The 23,016-nt window shown below is 48.9% G+C and overlaps 1 protein-coding gene across 3 annotated transcripts; it reads left to right on the forward strand.

Annotated features, from left to right (window-relative positions):
- The first annotated feature begins 1,892 nt into the window (after positions 1 to 1,892).
- On the forward strand, positions 1,893 to 9,232 carry HMGB3 (high mobility group box 3). 3 transcript variants are annotated; one of them, XM_045471265.1, is made up of 5 exons: positions 1,893 to 1,916; positions 6,657 to 6,811; positions 6,939 to 7,078; positions 7,556 to 7,730; positions 8,199 to 9,232. In XM_045471265.1, the coding sequence occupies exons 2-5, from the start codon at positions 6,662 to 6,664 to the stop codon at positions 8,337 to 8,339; spliced, it is 606 nt and encodes a 201-aa protein (XP_045327221.1). In that variant the 5' UTR covers positions 1,893 to 1,916; positions 6,657 to 6,661; the 3' UTR covers positions 8,340 to 9,232. The 3 variants fall into 3 exon arrangements, with proteins under 3 accessions (XP_045327221.1, XP_045327222.1, XP_045327223.1); XM_045471266.1 differs by lacking the exon at positions 1,893 to 1,916 and adding an exon at positions 4,298 to 4,407; XM_045471267.1 differs by lacking the exon at positions 1,893 to 1,916 and adding an exon at positions 4,403 to 4,615.
- Positions 9,233 to 23,016: the final 13,784 nt, after the last annotated feature.

Here is a 23,016-nt window from a genome sequence, read left to right on the forward strand (position 1 = left end):
CCCGGGCCGCTGGCTCGTGGTGGCCAGGGCCGCGTCCCCACGAGGCGGCGAGCGGGGAGGCGGCGGCCAGCCACCCTCCCGCTGCTGCCCCACTTGCCGCCTCCGGTGTCGTGGCCCAGGCGCGCGCTCCCGCCGCAGGGGCCGGAGCCTCCCGGGGAAGGCGAGACCCCGGCCGCGCCGGTCGGGGACGCGCACGCCGCGGCCCGGGAGGCCCCGGCGGCCAGACCTGCGCGTGGCGTCGCGGCGGGAGAGCGAGGGCGGGCCTCCCGAGCCAGGAGCCCCTGCTTCCCGGGGCCGCCGGCCGCCCTTCCCGTACCCCCCCGCGCCCCCGCCAACTCGCCTGTGGCCGGCGCGCCCACGGTGGGGCTGAGCTATTAAGGGTGCGCCGGGCGTGACTCCTGTGGACTCCCGTGCAGTCCCCTGCGTCAGGAGGAGGCTGGGTTAGCGGTCCCCGAAGGTTCTGCCCAGCTGTGTACTTACAATAACTTATAATAGCCAGAGAACCTGACCACCTCTGAGAACATCTTCCTCCCTAGGGAAAAAAAAGTCCAGCTGGAATTCAGTTCCCACCGAAGAGCAGAGGGGGGGGGGGGAGACGGGAGGTTCCAGGCCCGGAACCAGATGGGGAGGGGGGGGAGGTGACCAGGGTAGGGCAGGGCCCCAGGGAGGGCCTGGGAGCCTGCCGTTAAAGACTCCCTACCTGTGAAGATCTGAATTACAAAGGCTCTTAGACCCCTCCTGAAAGGGTCGGCTTCCAGTAGGATCTTCACAGTAGTACCCTTAACATATTTTAAAAGATTCTAAAACTTGGCCCCACCCCGTATCCACTCTGGCTGCACTTGAATGAATTCTCGAAAGGAGGCTGCCCAGGTTGAGCCTCGCGGAGGCCGCGTTTAAGCCTTGGGCAACCCCAGGAAGACCTGGGGGTAGGGTGGTGCAGTAGGGGAGGAGTGGAGAAGAAGGTAGGGGACTAGGCTTTCATTTTTGTTGTTGAATGATGAGGACTGTCTTTAATCTTTTGGGGGCCTTGAGTTGGTAGGAACTGAAAACCCCGTTAAACAGCATTTGCCACACTTTTCCCTATTTCCTATTTACTTTCAAGGTTTTCCCAGGCAGCCAAGCAGCTTAGGGGATTCTGGTTTGAGGTTCCCCTTCTGTGGATGGGGTTGGCCTGGTGCTGGGCCTCTGAGGTGATTAATGTGGTTAAAGTGCTTTCCAGTGCCGGCCAGGGCAGAAAGAGGCCCAGAGTGCCCTCCATCACCTTGACCAGTTGGAGCTACAAGTCACGTGGCCCTGGGCTTTGCTGCAGCCAGAGGACGCAGGCTGCCTCCGGCCCCCTGAGTCCAGGCCATGCCCGGGCACCCCTGACTTTTGGTCACTTTTTTCAACTTCCAGATTGCTCTTTAGCCCTTCCCAGGTGGTGATGACAAGCAGACCACCTTCAGGCACCTCGCTCACAAGCAGACTGCACAGGGGCTAGGGTGGATAGGTGGGCCAGATCACCTTTGAGAGATGACACTGAGGCTGAGAGAGGTGAGGTGACATAGCTAAAAGCAAACCCAAAGTCACTGACAGACCCCAAACCCAGGACCTTGCCTCTGCCCCACCCCCACATCCCCTCACCCCCCTTCTGAACATGGAACTGAATTATGAGTTTCTGCTGAGGTAGGACATAGAGACTTGGGGTGATATGTGCATTTGGGGGGGGGGCAGCAGGAGCAGGAAACCATGGCAATCATCTTCAGATCTCTGACTCACTCAGCCATGTCACAATCATGTTCTGTGAAGTTCTAATGACAGTGTCCATAGGTGTTAGCTTCTGGACAAGCGCTTTGGCTTGATAGAAGGAGGAACTTTCTCAGGAGCAGAGATGGAAATCATTCCTTTGAAGAATACGAACCCCTTAATCATTCGAAGTATGTCCACAGAAATAGGAGACCAATGGGCAGGGCTGTGGCAGGGGGGTGGGAAAGAATGGGTCTTGAGGGTGGTGTCCGGGCACCACTTACTGTACAGACTGTTTTAGACGGGGCCTTCAGGCTGCTGTCTTTGGGAATGCCCTCAGTGTGCCCTGGTGGGAGTGTGTATACATGTGCTGTCTGTGAGTTGCCTCTGCTTATAAGTGTGAACCTCACTATCTACCCAGGGGCCCCCCAGGTAGTGCCTTGTGGGCTCTGAAGGTTGACCACTCTGGTTCCCCCACCTTGGTACCTGCCAGCTGCTAAGTGCAGCTTCCCGATGTGGCCAGTACACCAGGCAGTGGCTGGATCAGAAGGAGACTCCTGTCCCACCTGAGACCCCAAGTCACATCTCGGGCCTTGAAAGGCCTAACGACATTGAGAGGCTAGGGCACTCTGGAGGAGGGGAGACAGTGGTCAGATCACATGTGGAGGCCCTGCTCCCCTCTGGGAAGGGCAGAGACAGGGCAGGAGGGAGTGGTCTGGGCAGGTTGGACCCTGAGAACCGCATCGTGGTAGAGCCTGGAGCCGTTTGCCTGGAGAAGACACCTGGCCTGCCATGAAATCCCTGAAGGGTAAGAAATTGTGCTATGTGCAGGATGGTGACCCCAAGGCTCAGAGATTGCCTGAGATGGAAGAGACAGCCCCAAAGTGAGGTGGTAAGCTCCCCAGGAGTGGAGATATACAAGCAGAAGGTAGGCAACCACTCAGCTAGCTCTAACAAGACAAGGCAAAGGATTGGACCAGGTGGCCTTAAGATGTTTGCATTCCTGAGAGTCTTTAAATTGGGGACCTGGGGAAGTGACTTGTTGCTTGTCAGCTCTTGTCGAAAGTGGCACTACCTTGTGTTTTGGTCTCAGTTGGATCCCTAATGATGGAAGCCTAGCAGTGCCAGATGCAAGGGCTCAGGCCTTCCCAGGGGGCTCAGAGGAGCTGGCAAGAGCTGGGTGGGGGTAGCAAGGAACATGACTTGCGAAGTCAGCTCCCTTGCCCGCCTCAAACTCAGACACAGTTTCTGGAAACGGCATTTAGAACACTCATCTTCTGGTGGGTCTCATTTCTGAATATGTAAATTATAAATAGCTGGATATCTTGGCTCAAGTGCTTTAGAAAGGGAAATTCCTATAGAAAAGCTCATGATTCCTCTTACATTGTTTTCTCCAAACTTCAGCCCTTAAAATGTGCTCCTTTTCCTCATCCTTCGTTTTTCTTCCATTCTTTCCAGGAAGCTTGTGGTACCTCAAAGAGGGAAGGGCCCTCATATTTCTCAACAAGGCTGATACTAGCTTTTGGAGTGGGAAATGACTTTCTTGTGTGTGACTGTCATGTGCAGTGCAGAACATTTAGCATCACTGGCCATCCCCTTCTCTTATAAAATTCCAGCAAGGACTCCCAGTCATGGGGCACTTCCAAACACCCCTTGCATTTTGAAAACCATTGCCTGACCCCTCCCCCCGCAAAGAAGTGACTTGCTGGAGGCCATACCACCAGCTAGTGGCAAAGCCAAGGCCAAGTGAAAGCCCATTCATTTATTCCAACAACTTTTACTCTTCACCAGGGTGTGTTATCAGAAGAGCAGAGGGAATGTGGGTCTGAACTGAGGCAGTTGAGAGGGGGTCCCTGCCCACAAAACTACAATGTCTCACAATTTCTCTTTTGCCAAACTCCGTTTTCCTCCTCTAGCCCACCTAGCTCGCCCTTTCCGCGAATGCAGGCACAAATCGACTTTCTGGCAGTTAGTGCAGAGAGCCTAGCCGAGCGCGATCCGTAGGAGCGCAGTCCGGTCCCCTTCGGGAGGGGCAGCATGGCCCTAGCGCCTATATCCCGAGGTGTTGGCGAGCGAGCTGCTGTCTTCCACCTGCAATGAGGAGCCAGCGAACTGAGGCAGGGTCCCCGCCGCGGAGCCGTGTCGAAACTGGGTACAGGTGGAGGACCGTCGACCCTTGCCGCTCGGTCCCTGGAGGTTTTCCGGGGCTGAGGGGCTGCCTGGGGGCCAGGGGACCGGGCCAGAGGCGCCCAGGCCGCAGCGGGGCGGGAGCAGAGGCTGGAGCAGCCGGACTCGACCTCGTCTTCCCACGCCAGAGGCCGAGGCCTCCGGGAATGGCGGGGCCACCCCTCCAGAGTCCTTTGAGATCCCAGCTCGGTTCAAAGGGGTGGCGGGGGGCGGTGTGGAAAAGCGAGAATATTATTATTCCTCTGTTTTGCCTCAGCAGCCAGCGCCGGCGGGTTGTTCTGTTTGAATGAATGATCCCAGCGGTCGCGCCCAATGGGCGCCCGCGCCTGTTTAATATGCATGAGGCCCGCGGCCAATGGCCGGGCGAGGAGGCTGTTTTAAACGGCGGAGCCCGCTGGCCAATCAGGCGGCTCTCGTGGAGGCAGCTAGCGCGAGGCTGGGGAGCGCTGAGCCGCGCGTCGTGCCCTGCGCTGCCCAGACTAGCGAACAATACAGGTACGTTTCGCACCGCCCGCGCCCGCCGCCGCCGCCGCCGCCGCCGCCGTCGCCGCCGCCGCCGCCGCCGCAGAGCCCGCACAACTTTCCGGCCCGCGCCGCCGCGAGCGCACCCCGCCGCCGCCTCCCCCTGCCTGTCGTCCCCGCGCCCTTCCCGCCCCTTCTCCTTCCTTCTTGCTAGGTGGCGGGGAAGGAAGAAGCAATTCAGGTGTTTCAACTTTTCAATGCTTCATCCTCAGCTCCCCGCAGTCGGGGCTGAGCCCCCCTTCGGGGAGCCGCCCTCGGCCGCCGCCCTGCCCCCGCCCCCCAGGGCAGCGGCCGAGGGACCGAGGACCCCAGAGGCCAGATGTTGGGGCAGCTGCGGCGGCGGCGCGAGCCCAGGGGCGGCTGCGGGCTGTGGGCTGGGGCGGCGTGCGTCCCGGCGCGGGGCGGCGGCACTGGGAAGGGGGCCGGGTGCTCCCCGGCCCGGGACGGACTCGGCGGGGGACGGGCGGCTGGTGCCCGCCGGGGGCTGCGGCGCGGGCAAACTTCGCTCCCGGGCTCGGCCGGGCGCCGCGCGGGCCCGCGGGCTGCACTGCTGCTTCTGCATTAACATGGCCGTCGCGGGAGCGCCCGGCGGCCCGGGGGTGCGCGGGCCGGCCGCCCCCCGCTCGTCGCCTGCCCGCTGGCGGCCACCGCCACCGCCACCGCCGCCGCCGCCGCTAACATGGCTGGCGCGATGCTGGGCTCCGGCGAGGGGAGGACGGGCGGGCGGGGCTCCAGAGCGGGCTCTGGCCTCGGCCCCGGGGCCCGGGGCCCGGGGCTGGCGGCGTGGAGGGCCGGGGGCGCCGCCGCGGGCCCCGGCGCGGCCGAGCGTCATGGCTGCACGGGCGCCTTTGTTATCCCGAGGAGTGCGCCCCGCGCCGGCGGGGGGGGTGGGGGGTCCGGCTCGCGGCCCCCGCCGCCCCGCGCCCCCGGGCGGCCCGGGCGGGGCGGGGCGGGGTGGGGGCCGGCGAGCGGGCGGCGGCGGCGGCGGCGGCGGTGGCGGGGCCGGGACCGCTTTGTTCGCTGCCGCCGCCGCCTGCGCCGGCCGCGCGCGGTTCAGCCATTTTAGCGAGCGGGGCTCGGAGGCACGGCGGGCGCCGCCGCCGCCGCCGTTGCCGGCCCGGCTCCGCGCCCTCGGCGCGCTGCTGCCACCGCCGCCCCCGGCCCCGCGCGCCCCCCGGGGATGGCAGCGGGGGATTTCAGGGGCAGTTTCTTTCATCAGGAAGCTTTTGACAAAATGGAAGGTGAATTATGGGTGTCCGGGTGACCCAGCACGGGGCCGAGCCCGGCTGCCCGCTGCCAGCCCCGGGCTCCCCTGCGCCCCGTCCCGCCCCACCCGCACAGCCACTGCGGGGCCCTAACGCAGCCCCTCGGTCGGTCCTTGCAAAGGGGAGCGCTTTAGTTTTACATGATGACCTTGGGTGTGGGAAAAGGAAAAGATGGCGGGAAGCTGGGGGGGTGGGACAGGGACGATGACACGCCACAGCTGCATTTTTATTTGGAAACTTTGGAGAAAGTATTCCTGGCTGGACATGCGTTCCGCTTTACAGATGAGCAAGACTAGCCCTTTTGGCATCCCCTCCCCCTTTAGATAATGACAAAGTGACGGATTTGAACTACTAGTACAGGGATAGCTGCTCACTTGCCAGATCACCTTTCTTGCAAAAGCCATTTTTATAAGCCAAAAACGCGTCAACAATAGTGAAATTTCAAATGTTCCCTATTTACAGTTTTGCTTTGATCTCGCGTGTAGCAGCGGTGACCATATTTTTGTCTGTAACACAGGAGTTAAACAGCTGACAGCTAGCCTTAAGTCATTGGTCTCAAGCTTCTGGCATCCGCCCGCACCCCTACAAAGGTGTCCTCCCCACGCCCTTCCCAGTTTGTGGTTGTAGTTTTCAAAGCGTAGCAGTCGCTCTGAATCGGAATGTAGCGCTCAGCCACCCCACTTGGGTCGGTTCCATTTGGAGAACTTGATCGCTCTCGGAGAAGTAACTCGCAAACCAGCGCGCTTCATGCTGGTCAAAAGTTAAATGACAAGCGACAGTGAAGCTGATTTCCTCCCGACTCTGCCTTCAGCTGCCAGTGGCATCAGGCATTGGGTGGGGGGCTGCTTCCTCATGGCAACGTTAGTTTTAATTTTGCTCTGCCTTTGGTATGTCTCCTAGGTCTGTTTTAGTCATTGTATTTGTTTTTCTTTGTCTCTCTGCCTTCATCCATCACAGTCAGGATGGCTAAAGGTGATCCCAAGAAACCAAAGGGCAAGATGTCTGCTTATGCCTTCTTTGTGCAGACGTGCAGAGAAGAACATAAGAAGAAAAATCCAGAGGTCCCTGTCAATTTTGCAGAATTTTCCAAGAAGTGCTCTGAGAGGTGGAAGGTACTTTTCTTTCGTGTCCTTCAAGGTAGTCTTAGTTGGATTTCATATGCAGGGGGTTACTCACTTCCAGAGTAGCCCCATGGGGCTGTTTTCTTCCTCTTGGACTCATCTTGCCTGTTCTTTGCAGACAATGTCTGGGAAAGAGAAGTCTAAATTTGATGAAATGGCAAAGGCAGACAAAGTGCGCTATGATCGGGAAATGAAGGATTATGGACCAGCTAAGGGAGGCAAGAAGAAGAAGGACCCTAATGCCCCCAAAAGGCCACCGTAAGTGACTGTAGGATTCAGGATAACAGTTAAGAGCTTTCCTTCTACCTGAAAGATTTTAAGAAGACACATTACCTAAAAAATGTTGAGATACACTGCAAAGTATTCTATACTTGGGGCTTTAACAAGGCTGGGCCAGGGAAGTCCGCCGTTAAGGCTGAGTGTTTGTGAGCTGTGTGCTTCTGGTTGCCTGTTGGCCTTTCTGTTGGGAAGGAGGCGGCCCGGTCTGGGCATCAGGGTCCTTAGGCACGTTTTCTCCCCTTTTCCCAGTAACTGAGAGACTGAGAAAGCACTAGGTATTTTTGAAGCGTTTTAAACCTTCTGGAAGCTACCACTTGGTCACGTTGTCTATATGGTATCACACATTAGGGGGGTGTCCAAGCGGTAGGAAGTATGTGAGCTCAGGAACGGGATTTTTGGCTTAAGCTCACGTTTTTGTGGGTTCTCATCTAACGTATACAATTTTCTCCCCCCAAGGTCTGGATTCTTCCTGTTCTGTTCAGAATTCCGCCCCAAGATCAAATCTACAAATCCTGGTATCTCCATTGGAGATGTGGCAAAGAAACTGGGTGAGATGTGGAATAACTTAAGTGACAGTGAAAAGCAGCCTTACAACAACAAGGCAGCGAAGCTGAAGGAGAAGTATGAGAAGGTGAGGCGGACCAGCTGTCCCCGGGCTACCAGGCTGGATGGGTGGGCAGTCAGCCGCCCTGGGTGTGGGTGGGTGGGGGGTGTGAGGTTGCTTCGGTGGGCTGAGTAGTTAGCATAGCTCGTGAGGGACCATCTCCCTGCAAGATCGGCTGCGAGTGCTGGCATTCATGCTTCTGACAGAATCTGGTCTTTGGGACAACTGCAGGCAGGCTTAAAAATTTTGATGACATGGGCCGCCGTGGGCGGAGGACTTGGTAGTGCTGTTGAACACCCCTTAACTTTTAAATCTGAGCGCCTTAGAACCAAATTTGTATATATCTGAAAACCTACTTCAGATAGCTGCCCTGTCGTATGTGTTGTCCATTCCTGCTTTCTTACTCTGAGGTGGGACGGCATGTTTCCATCATTGCCTAAAACGGCTGCGGGAGAGCTTGTCTGTTCATTTGGAATGTGTCCCTGTTCCTTCCAGGATGTCGCTGACTATAAGTCTAAAGGAAAGTTTGATGGCGCAAAGGGTCCTGCAAAAGTTGCCCGGAAAAAGGTGGAAGAGGAAGATGAAGAAGACGAGGAGGAAGAAGAGGAGGAGGAGGAGGAGGAGGAGGATGAATAAAAAAAACTGTTATCTGTCTCCTTGTGAATACCTTAGAGTAGGGAGCGCCGTCATTGACACCTCTCTTATTTGAGGCGTGTCTGTTGCCCTCGTTAGGTTTAATTACACAATCGGGTCATGGTCATAATTGTAGTCTCTTCAAAGTGCTCTAGAAATTGTCAGTGGTTTACATGAAGCGGCCATGGGGGTCTGGAGCACCCTGAAACTGTATCAAAGTTGTACATATTTCCAAACATTTTTAAAATGAAAAGGCTCTCGTGTTCTCCTCACTCTGTGCACTTTGCTGTTGGTGTGACAAGGCATTTAAAGATGTTTCTGGCATTTTCTTTTTTGAATTTGTAAGGTGGTGTTAACTCTATGGTTATTGGCTAGAAATCCTGAGTTCTCAACTGTACATATCTATAGTTTGTAAAAAAAAAAAAAAAAAAAAAGGACAGAACAACCGAGACAAAATCTTGATTGATGCTCCTTGCGTGGCTTGAGGCTGTGGGGAAGATGCCTTTTGGAGGGGCTGTAGCTCAGGGCGTGCACTGTGAGGCTGGGCCTGTGGACACTGCAGTGGGCATCTGTTTAGCTTCAGGTTGTCTTGTTTCTGTATATAGTGACCTAGCATTCTGCTGGCATTCTTAGCTGTGGAAAAGGGGGGGGTCAGCTGGCATGAGAAGTGTTTGGATCTTTTTTAGTTAAGTGCGGTAGTTTTAAACTGTTTTGAAACAAACCGTAGAACCCTTCATTGTCAGCAAAGCGAAGAGCCACTGCATCAATGAGAGTTCAAGAACCTTCTGTACTAAACACAATTTGCAACGTTCTGTTATTTTTTTGTATGTTTAGAATGCCGAAATGTTTTTGAAGTTAAATAAACAGTATTACATTTTTAAAACTGTTCTCTACTATAACAGTCTAAATTTCTGACTCCCAGCAGTCTTAGCTAACAACCCCCTCCATTGTATTTGGGGACTAGCCTCCCTGCACATCTGGTATCTTCTCTGAATGTGGCCAGCTTACTTAGAATGGAGATGAAGAGGCTACTTGAAGGTATTGCATGATTTTGTTTGTGTCTGAGTGGCGTAAGATGAAGTCTGAACTGCTGAATGTAGAAGCCAAGATAACTTGACCCAGTCAAATTTTAGCAGCAGCCTTCAGAGGTGCAGGAAGGTGGGTGGTTAGGATTGAGGCTGACTACTATGCAGGGCTTTTTTTTTTTTTTTTTTTTGCCTCCTGCCACCGCCCTCCCCGCGCCCCCCCCCCCCCCCCCCCCGGTGCTGTGGGCCAAATTCATTGCTAAACAGCGAAAAACAATCTCCTAAGGGTATGGTGTATCGTTCAGGCTTTCTTTTTCTTCTTTCATCGCTCCTGCCCCCAGTACATGTAGCAGAATACCATTCTGCTGAACAACCACAACCATCCTGCACAGCTACCGCTTCTGTCTACTGGACCCCAGTGAGGGGGGAAGGGTGGTGGGGTAGGGAGTGGTATCCATTTGTTTTCCTACCTCTTCAAGGAACGAAACAGCCCAAGGAAGCTGGCTGCGGGTGGCGTTGCAGGCTCCGTCTCGGGGCACCTGAACTGCAGGCAGGCTGCCAGGATTAGTTGTTTCTAAACATCACACGCGTCACATGTGAAGTTGGACGGCCTGCCCCCAATTGGCGTTCATTGATTGCAAACATAGGTGGTTCTTACATGTTGTTAACCTGGGAGAAGCTCGGTTTGTGTTTCAGTGGTTATTTCATGTTGGTGGCTGGTGGAACATTCTGTCCAATTTGGGGAAGGGGGTGATGCGATGGCCACGGTGGCTAGTGGTGGTGTGGAAAACCCTTGTGAGGGCGGACTCATCTTCACCATTGGCAATAGAGGAAACTATATTGTGGGTGAGCATTAGTATCACCTAGCATGAATACTCTGTTATGTTTGAGGCTGTGAAGCACTCGGGAGTGTTTTTGTGACGTGACTCAGGAGAAAGCAGCTTTTTTCTTAAAATTCACTGTTTGGAAACTTGCATGCCTCTGCAGGCTGTGTCTTCCCCACCCTGTCCTGTCCCGGATGGGTATGTCACGGTCATGGTCACTGGCCCAAACTGTAATCTGTGTTCATAGCCATTCCTTTTCACATCAGAACCATTTGTCCTAAATGTGTTTTTCTAGCTCCTCTAGAAAACGACCACTAATTGAAAAACCCTTGGTCCTGAGGTTTGCCCAGAGGCACTTGTTCCAGGATTGCCCCCCTGCCTCAGCCATGCTCTTGTCGCTTTCCTGTAGCCATGGCTTGGCATCGTAGGCTAAAGCTGCTGCCTCCTGACATACAATGTACCAGGCTAAGATTTGGGAACTGGTCAACCTCATCAAACGTGGAAGAGAAGCTCAACTTGTAATCCCAAAGGAGAGCTAACTTGCTAGGTGGTGACTCTCTGGTTGTAGCTAGACAGGCCAGCTATGGAAGGGGATGACACTTTTGTGTCCCCCCCCCCCTTGTGCTGAGTGATCTTTGACTAAGGCATTTAGTTCTAAAGATTCCAGCTAAGGCCACTTGGTCCACGTTTTCACCCCAGCACAAAGTGGCTCCTCTCAATGGTATGATGGTCTGTAGCTTCTCTGAGATGTTACAAGTGGATGGTGTCACCACTTAAGGCTTCTTGCAATGTCAACCTATTACTTTTTTTTTTTAATCAAAAGGACGGTACCTGCTTTCTCCAACCACCTCTCTCCCAACCCCGTCACCCCATTTTTGAATGATGTTTTATCCTTTGGAAAGAACAAGGCCTGTGATGTAGCAACTATTGTCTGTGTCTCCTGTGTGTCTGTTCTTGTCACAAATGTATTTGGGGACATTGGATGCATTCATTTTCTGTAATAAAGTGTCTTAATCAGTCTTCCCAAAAAGTAATCAGTGGGCTGTCTGCAATCTGTTTGAGATACCAAACTTCAGTATTTTGGGTTGATTATAATCAAGGTTTTAGAAGTACAAGGTTTGCTGTAACCAAGAATCTGAACTCTTTAATGGAGTGATACCATCAAAAAAGGGCAAGTGTTGAGGATTCCAAAGCCCCTAGATCAACCCTTCAGCCAGAGGGGTAGTGGGGGAGTTGGCTCTGGAGCCCTGTGCTGGGATAAATATGCAATTTGCAGGATGCTAATGAGCTGCTGTTGATAAAGTGGCTAAGTACTTGTAGTCAGCCAGCCCTGCCAACCAGGGCCTCCTGAGGCTGAGGGTCAGGGCTTAGTTGGCTGACAGAGCCAGGCCCAATGAGGACTTTTAGATGACAGCCACGAGGGCTACTTCGTCTTCTTCGGACCCTGGCTAGTTTCCTGTGGAACCCAGGCTTCACTTCCTGCTTCCACCAGAGCAATCCCCCACTGTTTCGTATCTTGAGGCTCCTTCTAAGATTTTAGCTTTTTTTTTGTTTGTTTGTTTATGAGAGAGAGAGTACGAGGGAGGGACAGAGAGAGAGTCTCCAGCAGGGGCAGAGCCTGATGTGGGGCTTAAACTCATGAACTGTGAGACCATGACCTGAGCCAAAATCAAGAGTTGGATGCTTAACCGACTGAGCCACCCGGACACTCTAGATTTTAGTTTAAAAAAGAAACTGAGATACAGTATCAATAAAATAAAGGAAAAAAAACATCGCACATCAATAGATAGATAAAAAGTATTGATAAAATCCAGCACCCTTTCATGATTAAAAAAAAAAAAAAAACTCAGAAAACTGGGAATAGATGGGAACTTGCTCAACCTGATAAAGAACACTTAGGAAAACCCACAACTAATAGACTCAATGAAAGATTGAGAGCTTTCCCACCACATTCAGGAACAAGACAAAGATGCCCAGTTGTGCCATTCGTACTTAACATCGTACTAAAAGTTCTAGCTGGGTCAATTAGGCAAGAAAAGGCAAAAGCATCAGACTGAAAATGAAGGAATGAATCTAGGTCTATCTGCAGATGACAGGACTTGTATATAGACAATCCTAAGGAATTTCCAGATAAAACTGTCAGAAGAGGGTTGCCTGTGTCGCTCAGTCAGTTAAGTTTCTGAGTCTTGAATTTGACTCAGTTCGTGACCTCACTGTTGGTGAGATCGTGCCCTGAGTCTGGCTCTGCGCTGACACCTTGGAGCCTGCTTGGGATTCTTCTCTCCCTCTCTCTCTGCCCCTCCCCCACTTGTGCTCGCTCTCGAAATAAACATTAAAAAATTAAACTGTCAGAAGCAATACATGAGTTGAGTAAAACTGCAGGATACAAGATCAGTACACAACAATGTTGTATGTCTATACTTTAGCAATGAACAATTTCAAAATAAAACCAAGTAAACCCATTTACAATAGCATCAAAATAAAATACTTAGTAATAAGTTTAACAAAAGAAGTGCAAAACTTGTGTGAGGGGAAGTGCCACACGTTGTTGAAAGACATTAAAAACCTAAATAAATGGAAAAACATCCCATGTTCATGGGTTGGAAGACAAGATTGTTAACATGGCAATACTCCTGAAATTGATCTATAAATTCAATGTGATCCCTATCAGAATCCCAGGTGGTTTCTTTGTAGAAATTGACACAGTGATCCCAAATTTCATATGGAGATTCAAGGGACCCAGAATAGCCAGAACAATCTTGGAAAAGAAGAACAAAGCTGGAGGATTCAGTCTTGATTTCAAAACTTACTACAAAGCAACAATCATCAACACAGTGTGGTACTGGCATAAACTCATGATCTCCTCCAGATGTGTTCTTCACCACAGCCTGCCATCTGGAGCTCCACCTAGGCTCCTTTTCTCACCCTCCACAGTCAGTTGGTCAGTCAGTTCCCAAATCCTGCCAAATGTATTTACTAAAATATCTTGGACCCACCCCTCTTCTCATTCATGAGGGGCATGTAGGTAAATATCCGTAAATTCCCCTATTCCCTCTTTTGGCTAGGCTGGAACTTGCATTTGCGGGTTTTTGCTTATCAGTATCCCTCCAGGGAAATCTTCCACTCTGGTGCCATGGTTGGATCTGTCTATTAAGTCCCATGAGAGCTGGAGTGTTAGAGCTAGAGACATGCTGTAGCTTAGGTCCTCACCATCTTTTTTCCTAGGCAAATGTAATAGCTTCCCGAATGATTTTCCTCCTTTCTCTCTTACCCTTACTCTATCCCCAGACCTAGTATAGCTACAGATGATACATAGTTGGTGCTCAGTATATATTCACTGAATAAATAAATGGGTGAATGGATGGATGGATGGATGGATGGATGAATGAATAGGGACAGATCAGGGGAAAGTTCACCAGGGGTAGACCTTGTAGGCCATCTTAAGAATTTTGAACTTGCCTAAGGTCCAGGGCAAGCATTTAAGAATTTTCATATGTTGGTGTTTGGGGAGTGCTAGATGGTGATATGTTTAGATATGTATTGTAGTTAAATTACACTGGCATCTGTGAGGAGAAAAGAAGATGTGGGGAGGGGTAAGAGTGGAAGCAGGATGTTAGGATAAGCCAGTTTCTACAAAGAGCAACCCTCAATTGTTGACACAATTCTTAACATGGTGACTTAACACAAGAAAAGGTTTGTATCTCACTGGCATTACAGTCCAAGGAGATATGTCGCTGGCAGCCTTCCATATTGTGACTCAGGGATCCCAGCTCCTTCCATTTCTGGTGCCACCATTTTCAACCTGTGACCTCCATGTCACCGAAAAGCAGCATTTAGGATAAGGCCTGGAAGTGAAATTCCATACCTGTCACCTGCATTCTATGGTTCCCACCTGAGCTGCAAGGGAAGGTGAGAGAAAGGGTGGTTGTTGGAGTCTATCTAGCTGAGACGCTGACGGCTTGGACAAGAGTGGTCATGGGGGTAGGAAAAGGAGTTGGATTCAAGAGAGACTTAGGATTATGGGGACTTGCTGAGGGGTTGGATGTGGGGCGGATGAGGAAGAAGGAGGAATTGAGAATGAGTCTATTATCCTCTCACTTGGGGCACTGGAGGGGTAGCAGACTTTTACAAAAAAATAGAGAGCCCCTGAGGAGTAGCAGGTTTGAGAGGGAATCGTCTCAAGGGTTAGCAGTGTCTAAGCTCACATTTCCCCACAAGGGAAAGTTTGTAACTTGGAATCACAGACCATTCATGCTGTCAGCCTGTCTTTCCATTTTAGGACTAGTCTGGAATTTGCATTTTTCAGGCTTTTTTTTTTTTTTTATCAGTTTCCCCCCCAGGGAAATCTCCAGCAGACACCCTGGTAGGATCTGTCTGCTATAGTATGATCTTACCAGAGTGTCAGAGCTAGAAATTTCCCCAGAGGGAAACTAAATCCCTTGGGCTAGAAGGGGGCTTCCCCCTTTCTACAGTCACACTTCTAAATCTGTTTCTAAACTGGGAGCATTTGAGGAAAAGCTCAAAGAGCCTTCCTGTTGTTGGCCTCAGGCCACAGTTGGTTTTTTCAATCCACAGAGGACATATGAGATGCACATTTTCCTAGGCTGTGTATTTTGTTCCAGGCCTGTGGTGGGTTTTTGTTTTAAAAGTCTTTTGGAAGCATGTCAGCGGTGATACTATGGCAATGTTGATTGCAACATTTGACAGTTCTCATTGCAAGATGTGTAGAACATATGATGCTTTTGTCCTCTGTCCAAACCCTCAGTGGTTTACATGAAAAAGGGCTGATATTTCAGTGATGAAACATTAGCAGAAGGCTGAAATATGTCACTTAAAAATATTGGGCTAGCCATAATTGTTTTAATCCTCTTGTGCTGGAACTGCTTTTAACTTCTATATCAAGAAACCCTCTTCTGCGTATATTTAATTTATGAAATAAAAGCAGCCGATTGAGTAGCATAATCCCCAAAGTTTCTACCTTGATTTAGATATTGGAGATCATGCTAAGACTAAGAGGCCGCACGGGACTGTAGTGGGAACATCAAATACTTAGCGCAGTGCCTGGAATGCACTTTGTGGGGCTGCTCACCCCCTCCTTACTCCAGGAGTAAGAAGGTCTAGGTTCTAGAGAGGCTAAGTGACCTGTGTTACGTTACACAGATAGTTGGGGGTAGTTTTAAACTGATGTCCGCTGAGTCCAAAATCTGTGTGATTACCCACCCTGCCTATTGAAATGCGTGCTAAGTACCCAGTATCCCACTAGAGGCTGAGGCTATGGAAATGAAGGCACATGGCGGCAGAGTTAAGTAAACAGGCAATTGAAATACAGTAACTGGGCTAATAGAAGTCAGCAGGGGGCTCCTAGGGAGTCAGGAGGAGGGGCAATTTAGGCAGCGCCCAATTAGGGAAGTCTTCCTGGAGGAGGGGAGCTGGAGCTATTTGTTTAAACCGAGCAGTTAGCTAAATGAAGAGGGATGGGAAGAGGGACTAGCACACACAAAAGCCCAGAGCAAAGAAGCAGCATAGTGAGTACCAGGGAATTGCAAGCAGTTTGCTTTATTATTATTATTATTATTATTATTTTATATTTTAGACAGCAAGATAGCGTGAGCTGGGTAGAGGGGCAGAGGAGGGGGAGAGAGAGAAGCCCTAGCAAGCTCCACGTTCAACACAGAGCCCTACACAGAGCTCGATCCCATGACCCTGGGGTCGTGACGTGAGCCGAAATCAAGAGCCGGACACTCAATCAACCGAGCCAGCCAGGCGCCCCTTTTCTTTTCTTTTCTTTTTCTTTTCTTTTCTTTTCTTTTCTTTTCTTTTCTTTTCTTTTCTTTTCTTTTCTTTTCTTCTCTTCTCTTCTCTTCTCTTCTCTTCTCTTCCCTTTCCTTTCCTTTTCTTTGGCTTGTTTCTCACAAGCAGTTTGCTTTAATGAGACGTATATTCGTTATGTGTTGCTGCATAACAAGTTACCCCAGACTTTAGTGGCTTGAAATATAACAACTTTTATTATCTCCCGGCTCTTTGGGTCAGGAATCCAGACCACTTGGCTGGAGGCTCTGGTGCAAGGTCTTGGCGAGGGTAGCAGTCACCTCCAGTCTTGTGCGGAGGAGGATAGCTTCCAAGCTCACTCACATGATTCCAAGCAGTGGTTAGTTTCCCACTGTTGGTTGGAAGCTGCCCTCCGTTCATCGTCACATGCGCCTCTCCACGGGGCAGCATACAACATGGACACCTGATTCATTCGGGAAGAGCAAGTGAGAAGGGCCAGGGAGAGAGGGTGTGTGAGCAACGCGGAGGTCACAGTTTCTTTGGAACCTAATCTCAGCAGTGAAATCCCATCACAATTGCCACGTTAGATTTATTAGAAACAAGTCACTAGGCCCAGCCCTCGCTCAAAGGGAGGAGATTACACAAGGGCATGAATACCAGGAGGTGGAAATCATTGAGAGCCACGTCAGAAAATTTCAGTTGCATTTAAATTTACAAAGAGGTACTACCATTCTATATGCCTCTGTTTTTAATTTTTAAAATAAATGTTTATTTTTGAGAGAGAGAGAGAGAGAGAGACAGAGTGCCAAGAGGGGGAGGGGCAGAGAGAGAGACACTCACACAGAATCCAAAGCACGCTCCAGGCTCTGAGCTGTCAGCACAGAGCCTGATGTAGGGCTTGAACCCAACAACCGTGAGGTCATGACCTGAGCCAAAGTCAGACGCTTAAGCCACTGAGCTGCCCAGGTACCCCTCTATATGCATCTTTTAACGCTTATTTTTTTCACACAAAATTGCATCACAAGGAGTCATGCACATTGTGTTGCTTTAGTTCATTCATTTTGACTACTGCATTTCATTGTGTATATATACTGTAGATTATGTATTTTCTCCCATGGATAGACATTTGAATGTCCTGGGTCTGAGAAATGGGGGTTTGGGGGAAATGGGGGGAGTGATTGCTAATGGGGTTTTAGGGGACAGGTAATTAAAATGTTCTAAAATCAGACAGTGGTGATGGTTGCACAACTCTGTATGCTAAAACCCATGTAACTGTGCACTTTATTTTTCATTTGTATTTTTTATTTTTAAAGGCCATTTTGAATATTCTTAGACACTTGGCTCATTTTTAAAGTTTATTTATTTATTTTGAGAGAGAGAGAGCACACAAGTGGAGGGTGCAGAAAGAGAGAGAGGGAGAGAGAGAATCCCAACCAGGGTCCACACTGTCAGCGCAGAGCCTGACATGGGGCTTGAACCTACAAACCGCGAGATCAGGACCTGAGCCGAAGTCAGACACTTAACTGACGGAGCCACTCAGGTGCCCCTATTTTTTATTTTTATTTTTTAAAGTAGGCTTCATGCCCAGCTCAGAGCCCAATGCAGGGCTCAAACTCACCACCCTGAGATCAAGACCTGAGCTGAGATCAAGAGTTGGACACTTAACCGACTGAGCCACCCAGGTGCCTCAAACTGTGCACTTTAAATGGGTGAATTGTATGGCACGTGTATATCTCAATAAAGCTGTTACAGAAACTCTATGACAATACATTTGAAAGAGTCAAGGAAAAAAGATGATTTCCTAGCAAAATATAAAGTACCAATATTGACCCAAGAAAAACTAAAAAGCTTAAAGACAGAAATAATCATTAACAGATTATATAAAGGAAATTAAAGGACTACCGTAAAAAAAAAAAAAAAAAAAGTCAGGATGGCCAATAAGCACGTGAAAAGATGCTCATTAGCCAACAGGGAAATGCAAGTTAAAGTTACAATCAGTTACCAGTGCACACCCACCAGAATGGCTAAAATAAAAAAGACAGACAACATTGCTGGTAAGAGTATAAATTGGTAGATTCATTGTGAAAAGCTGCTTGATAGTGTTTATGAAAACGAAGCATTTGCTATATTTGAAAGTTGTTAAGAGAGTAGATACTAAAAGTTATCATCACAAGGAAAGAAGCATCCCTCCCCCACCCCCGCCCCGTTTTGGTATCTGTGTGAGATAATGGATGTTAACTAAACTCATTTCACAATATATGTCAGTCAAGTCACTATACTGCACACCTTTTTTTTTTTTTAACGTTTCTTATCTTTTTTAATGTTTATTTATTTATTTATTATTTTTTTTTTAAAAAAATTTTTTTTTCAACGTTTATTTATTTTTGGGACAGAGAGAGACAGAGCATGAACGGGGGAGGGGCAGAGAGAGAGGGAGACACAGAATCGGAAACAGGCTCCAGGCTCTGAGCCATCAGCCCAGAGCCCGACGCGGGGCTCGAACTCACGGACCGTGAGATCGTGACCTGGCTGAAGTCGGACGCTCAACCGACTGTGCCACCCAGGCGCCCCTGTTTATTTATTTTTGAAAGAGCGCTAGAGAGCAGGGGAGGGGCAGAGAGAGAGGGTGACAGAGAATCCCAAGCAAGCTCCGCACTGCCAGTGCAGAGCCTAGCACGGGGCTCGAACCCATGAAACTGTGAGATCATGACCTGAGCCAAAACCAAAAGTTGGATGCCTAACCAACTGAACCACCCAGGTGCCCCTACGCTGCACACCTTATACTTACCCAGTGCTGTATGCCAATGCTATTTAAATAAAACTGGGAAAGATACTAATTGTAAAATAACCCGAAACATGGGCATACCCTAAAATGCAGTAATTCCACTCCTACGTGTGTGTACCAGTAGAAATGGCTCCAGACCCACAAGCCATGAACAAGATGTTCATGATGGCACTATTCATAACAGCCCCAAACTGGAAACAACACACATGCTCGTCAACAGAAGAAAGAGAAAATTAACTGTGGTATATTCATCCAGTGGAATATCGTGTGATAATGAAAGGTAATGAAATGTAATGAAATGCAGGTATACGCAATGACATGAGTGAATCTTGCAGACATAATGTTGAAAGAAAACACTCAGACACAAAAAGAATACATATCAAATGATTCCATTTATATGAAGCTCAAAATAGGCAAAAATAGTGGATAGTAATAGTGGATATTCTTGGGAGTGGGGTACTGGGAAGGGACATGAGGACATCTTTTGGGGTGCTGCAAACATTCGGTCTTGATGTGAATCATGGATATACAGGTGCATACAAACATACAAATGCGTCTAGGGGTACAGTTAAGGTTAGAAGACTTCATACACTTTATTGTATGTTCATTATCTCTTACTAAAAAAGTTTTTTTTTTTTTTTAATCAAGGAAAAGGAAGTGTTCTGGACTTTGATGTCTGATCACTGAAGACTAGGTAATTTGAACCAAACCTCCTGTGGCAAAAAGTGGACAAAATATTTTTAAAAAGCACTTTAAAAGCATCAATGAGCTGGAGCGCCTGGGTGGCTCAGTTGGTTAAGTGTCCAACTCTTGGTTTCGGTTCAGGTCATGCTCACGTGGTTTGTGGGTTCAAGCCCCGTGCCAGGATTCTGTGCTGGCAGCACGGAGCCTGCCTGGGATTCTTTCTCTCTCTCCCTGTGTCTCTGCCCCACCCCTGCTCTCATGCTCTCTCTCAAAAAATAAATAAATAAACATTAAGAGAAAATTTAAAAGAAGCATCAATGAGCTAACTAGATAGTGAAATAGAATACCAAGCCAAGATCTGGGAGAGTGGGGAATCGAGAGAGGTGAGCCTGACAACTTGGAACTGCTTTTGCCCTGGGTTGTTTGGGGTTGGCTGAACTAGAAGAAACAGCTGAGAGCTTAGGACAAAGAGTCACAGTCCAGACTCCACCAAGAGCATACATGGACACTTGATCTATGACAAGTGTGTCACTGTGCTAGGACAAATGTGTAAGAGTGCTAGGACAGTGAGAGGTCCGTATGAAAAGATGAAATTAAAGCCCTGCCTGGCACCACACACAAAAACCAATTCGGGGTGGATTGTAGACCTAAGGCTAAAAGGTAAACCAGTAACATGTTTAGAACATAATATTGGGAAATGTCTTCATAAAATAAGGTAGGGAAATACTTTGGAATCAAGACACACGTAACAACCACTAACCATAAAAGGCTGATAAATTGCAATAGACATCATCATCAAAAGACACGAAAAGGCAAACCACCAAGTGGGAGAAGATATTTGCAATACATATAAATGCAAAGGGCTTGCATCCAGAATATATAAAGTATGCTGACAAATTAATAAGAAAAAGTCAGACAGATGAGCAAAAGGTTGGAACAATTACTTCACAAAACTTTTAATCACAATGAGTTACCATCAGACACTCAGGAGATTGGCTGAAATGAACAAGTCTGACAATTCTAAGGATTGAGGAGGATGTGGAGGAAGTGGAACTTCTGGGCTGCTCATGGGAGTCTATGTCAGTAGCACCAGTTTGAAACATGGTTTAGCATCACTTAGCAAATTACATGTGCTCTCTACACAAGGGCAGGCACATGAGGGCCAAGAAAGGGACTGCAAGCAACAAGGCTGTTTGTAATGAGCACAGAGCGGAAACAACCGCAATTCACCCGCAATTCACAAAAGTGGAAACAAGCCAAATGTCCATCTACAGCAGAATGGATAAATGATTTGTGATATCTTCATACAGTGGAAACGAATGAACTTCAGCGATATCCACGGCAACATGGATGAATCTCACAGGCATTGTCTGAGTGAAAGAAGCTGTGTGATTCAATTTATACAAAATTCATAAACAGGCAAAACTAAACTCTGTTGTTTAGAGATGGACACAGATGGCTCAATTATAAAGAAAAGCAAGTAGTCGATACTATAAAAGTCAAAATAGTGTTTACCTCTGGTGGGGGATGAAATAAGGTTGTTACCATGAGGGGTGTTATGAGCTACGTTGTGTTCCCCACCCCCCCCACCCATTCATATATTGAAATCACCACCCCTAGTACCTCAGATTGTGACCATATTTGGAGCTAGGGTCTTTAAGTTAAAATGAGTCATTAGGATGGGCCCTAATTCAATATGGCTGGTGTCCTTATAATGAAAAGAGATTAGGACACAGACATGCACCAAGAGGTCTGGGGGGGTGGGGATCATGTGAGGCCCCAGGGAGAAGACTGTCTACAAGCTAAGGAGAGAGGCCACAGAAGAAACTGAACCTGCTGAAACCTTGATCTTGAGATCAACTTCTAGAACTGTGAGGAAATAAATAAATAAATTAATTAATTAATTAATTTCTGTTGTTTAAGACACCCAGTCTGTGGTACTTTGTTATGACAGCCCTAGCAAACTCCTACAAGATCTTCTGGGTGCTTCCAATTTTCTATTTCTTGACTCCGATGGTAACCACACAGGAATTTTCTTTACCATAAATTTTTAGGTTGTATATTTAAGCTTTATTTATTTTATTTTTCCTTTCCAAGTCTTTTCTCACAGGACTGGTGTGAGACTCTAATGAGAACAAAATCTTTTGCCCTGCCCAAGCCAGGCTATTCTTTTCAGGTTTGTTGTTTCATTGTAAAATATAACACATGCACTAATTGACTTTCTGTGTTTCTCTGTAGGCATCTTCTGGACATTTCGTATGAACTGAATCATGTCGTGTGTGGTCTTTTATGTTTTCAGTGTGTATCAGCACACCATCCCTTTTTACGAATGTGTAGGTACACCACATCATGTTTATGCACTCGTCAATTGATGGAAATTTGGGCTGTTTGCACTTTTTGGCTATTATCAATAATGTTACTACAAATATGTGTGTACAAGTTTTTGTGCACATATGCTTTCACTTGTCTTTGGGTCTATACCTAGGAGTGGAATTGCTGGGCCATATGCTAATTCTATGTATAACTTACTGAAGAACCACAGAAATGTTTCCCACAGTGGCTGCACCATTTTACATCCCCATCAGCAACGCATGAGTGTTCTCATTTCAACACACCTTCGCCAGCGCTTGTTACGCTCTACCTTTTTGATTGTCCTCCTAGTAGGCGGTAAGTGGTCTCTCGGTGGTTTTGATTTGCGTTGTTGTAATGGCTAATGACGTTGAACATCTTTTCATGTACTTTTTACTTCCCGTGCATCTCTACCACCTCCATGGAAGGGAGGGTTCTCCCAGTAGAGAAGCATGAAAGTCAGTCTTAGTTCTGAGGAGCTGGCCCTGGCCCTACTCTGGGGCTCTTGGTTTGTCTGGGTCAGTTTCTGTTGCTGCCACGAAACCCTGGAAATCTTATTGGGTCCTCTCACATCACCTTACGGCACCTGTCCTCTGCCTGTTCCATTGAAGGCCTTCTTGACGCCGAGGACTTTCCTACAGAGGGGGTCTTGGCTATACCCAAAATGGGTACTCAGACATCCTGGCATAGTAAACAGAGAGATCCCAGATGGGAGGCCTAGCAGGACCCTGTGGGAGCATCAAGTCCAAATCCTTATCATTCAGAGGGGGAAGCTGAGGTCCCAAGAGGGTGGGGAGCTATCTGAAGTCTCACAGATGTTAGTGCTGGAGCTGTGGGCCGGGCAGGATCCTTCCTGTTGTGCACATTATGGAAAAAGTAGAACATTCTTCCGTTTGCACTCTTCTCAAGCAAAGGAGCATGCAGCAAGGACTGTCTTAAGGGGGAAGGGCAAGCACCCGCTGGCTGTCGCTTAGCAAAGAACAAGCCAGAGCTTCATGTTGATGGATAAACAGGGTGCGGCCGCCGGAAGCTGGATTTGACCCACAGTAGCAGGTGCCCTGATCTGGTAGAGCAAGGTCTTCTGCCTGGTGACAGGTTAACCACAGTCACTTGAGAAAAGTAAAGATAAATGGATTTCTCCTCCGAACCCTTTGACCTCTGCAAACCAGGTGCAAAGTATGCTTAGCCCCAGTGGGGTTGCCGGGGGAGGGAAGAAATAATAGGTCTTTTCTTTTCCAGTTTTA

The sequence above is a fragment of the Leopardus geoffroyi genome, chromosome X, assembly GCF_018350155.1.
Source record: "Leopardus geoffroyi isolate Oge1 chromosome X, O.geoffroyi_Oge1_pat1.0, whole genome shotgun sequence".
Lineage (NCBI taxonomy): Eukaryota > Metazoa > Chordata > Mammalia > Carnivora > Felidae > Leopardus > Leopardus geoffroyi.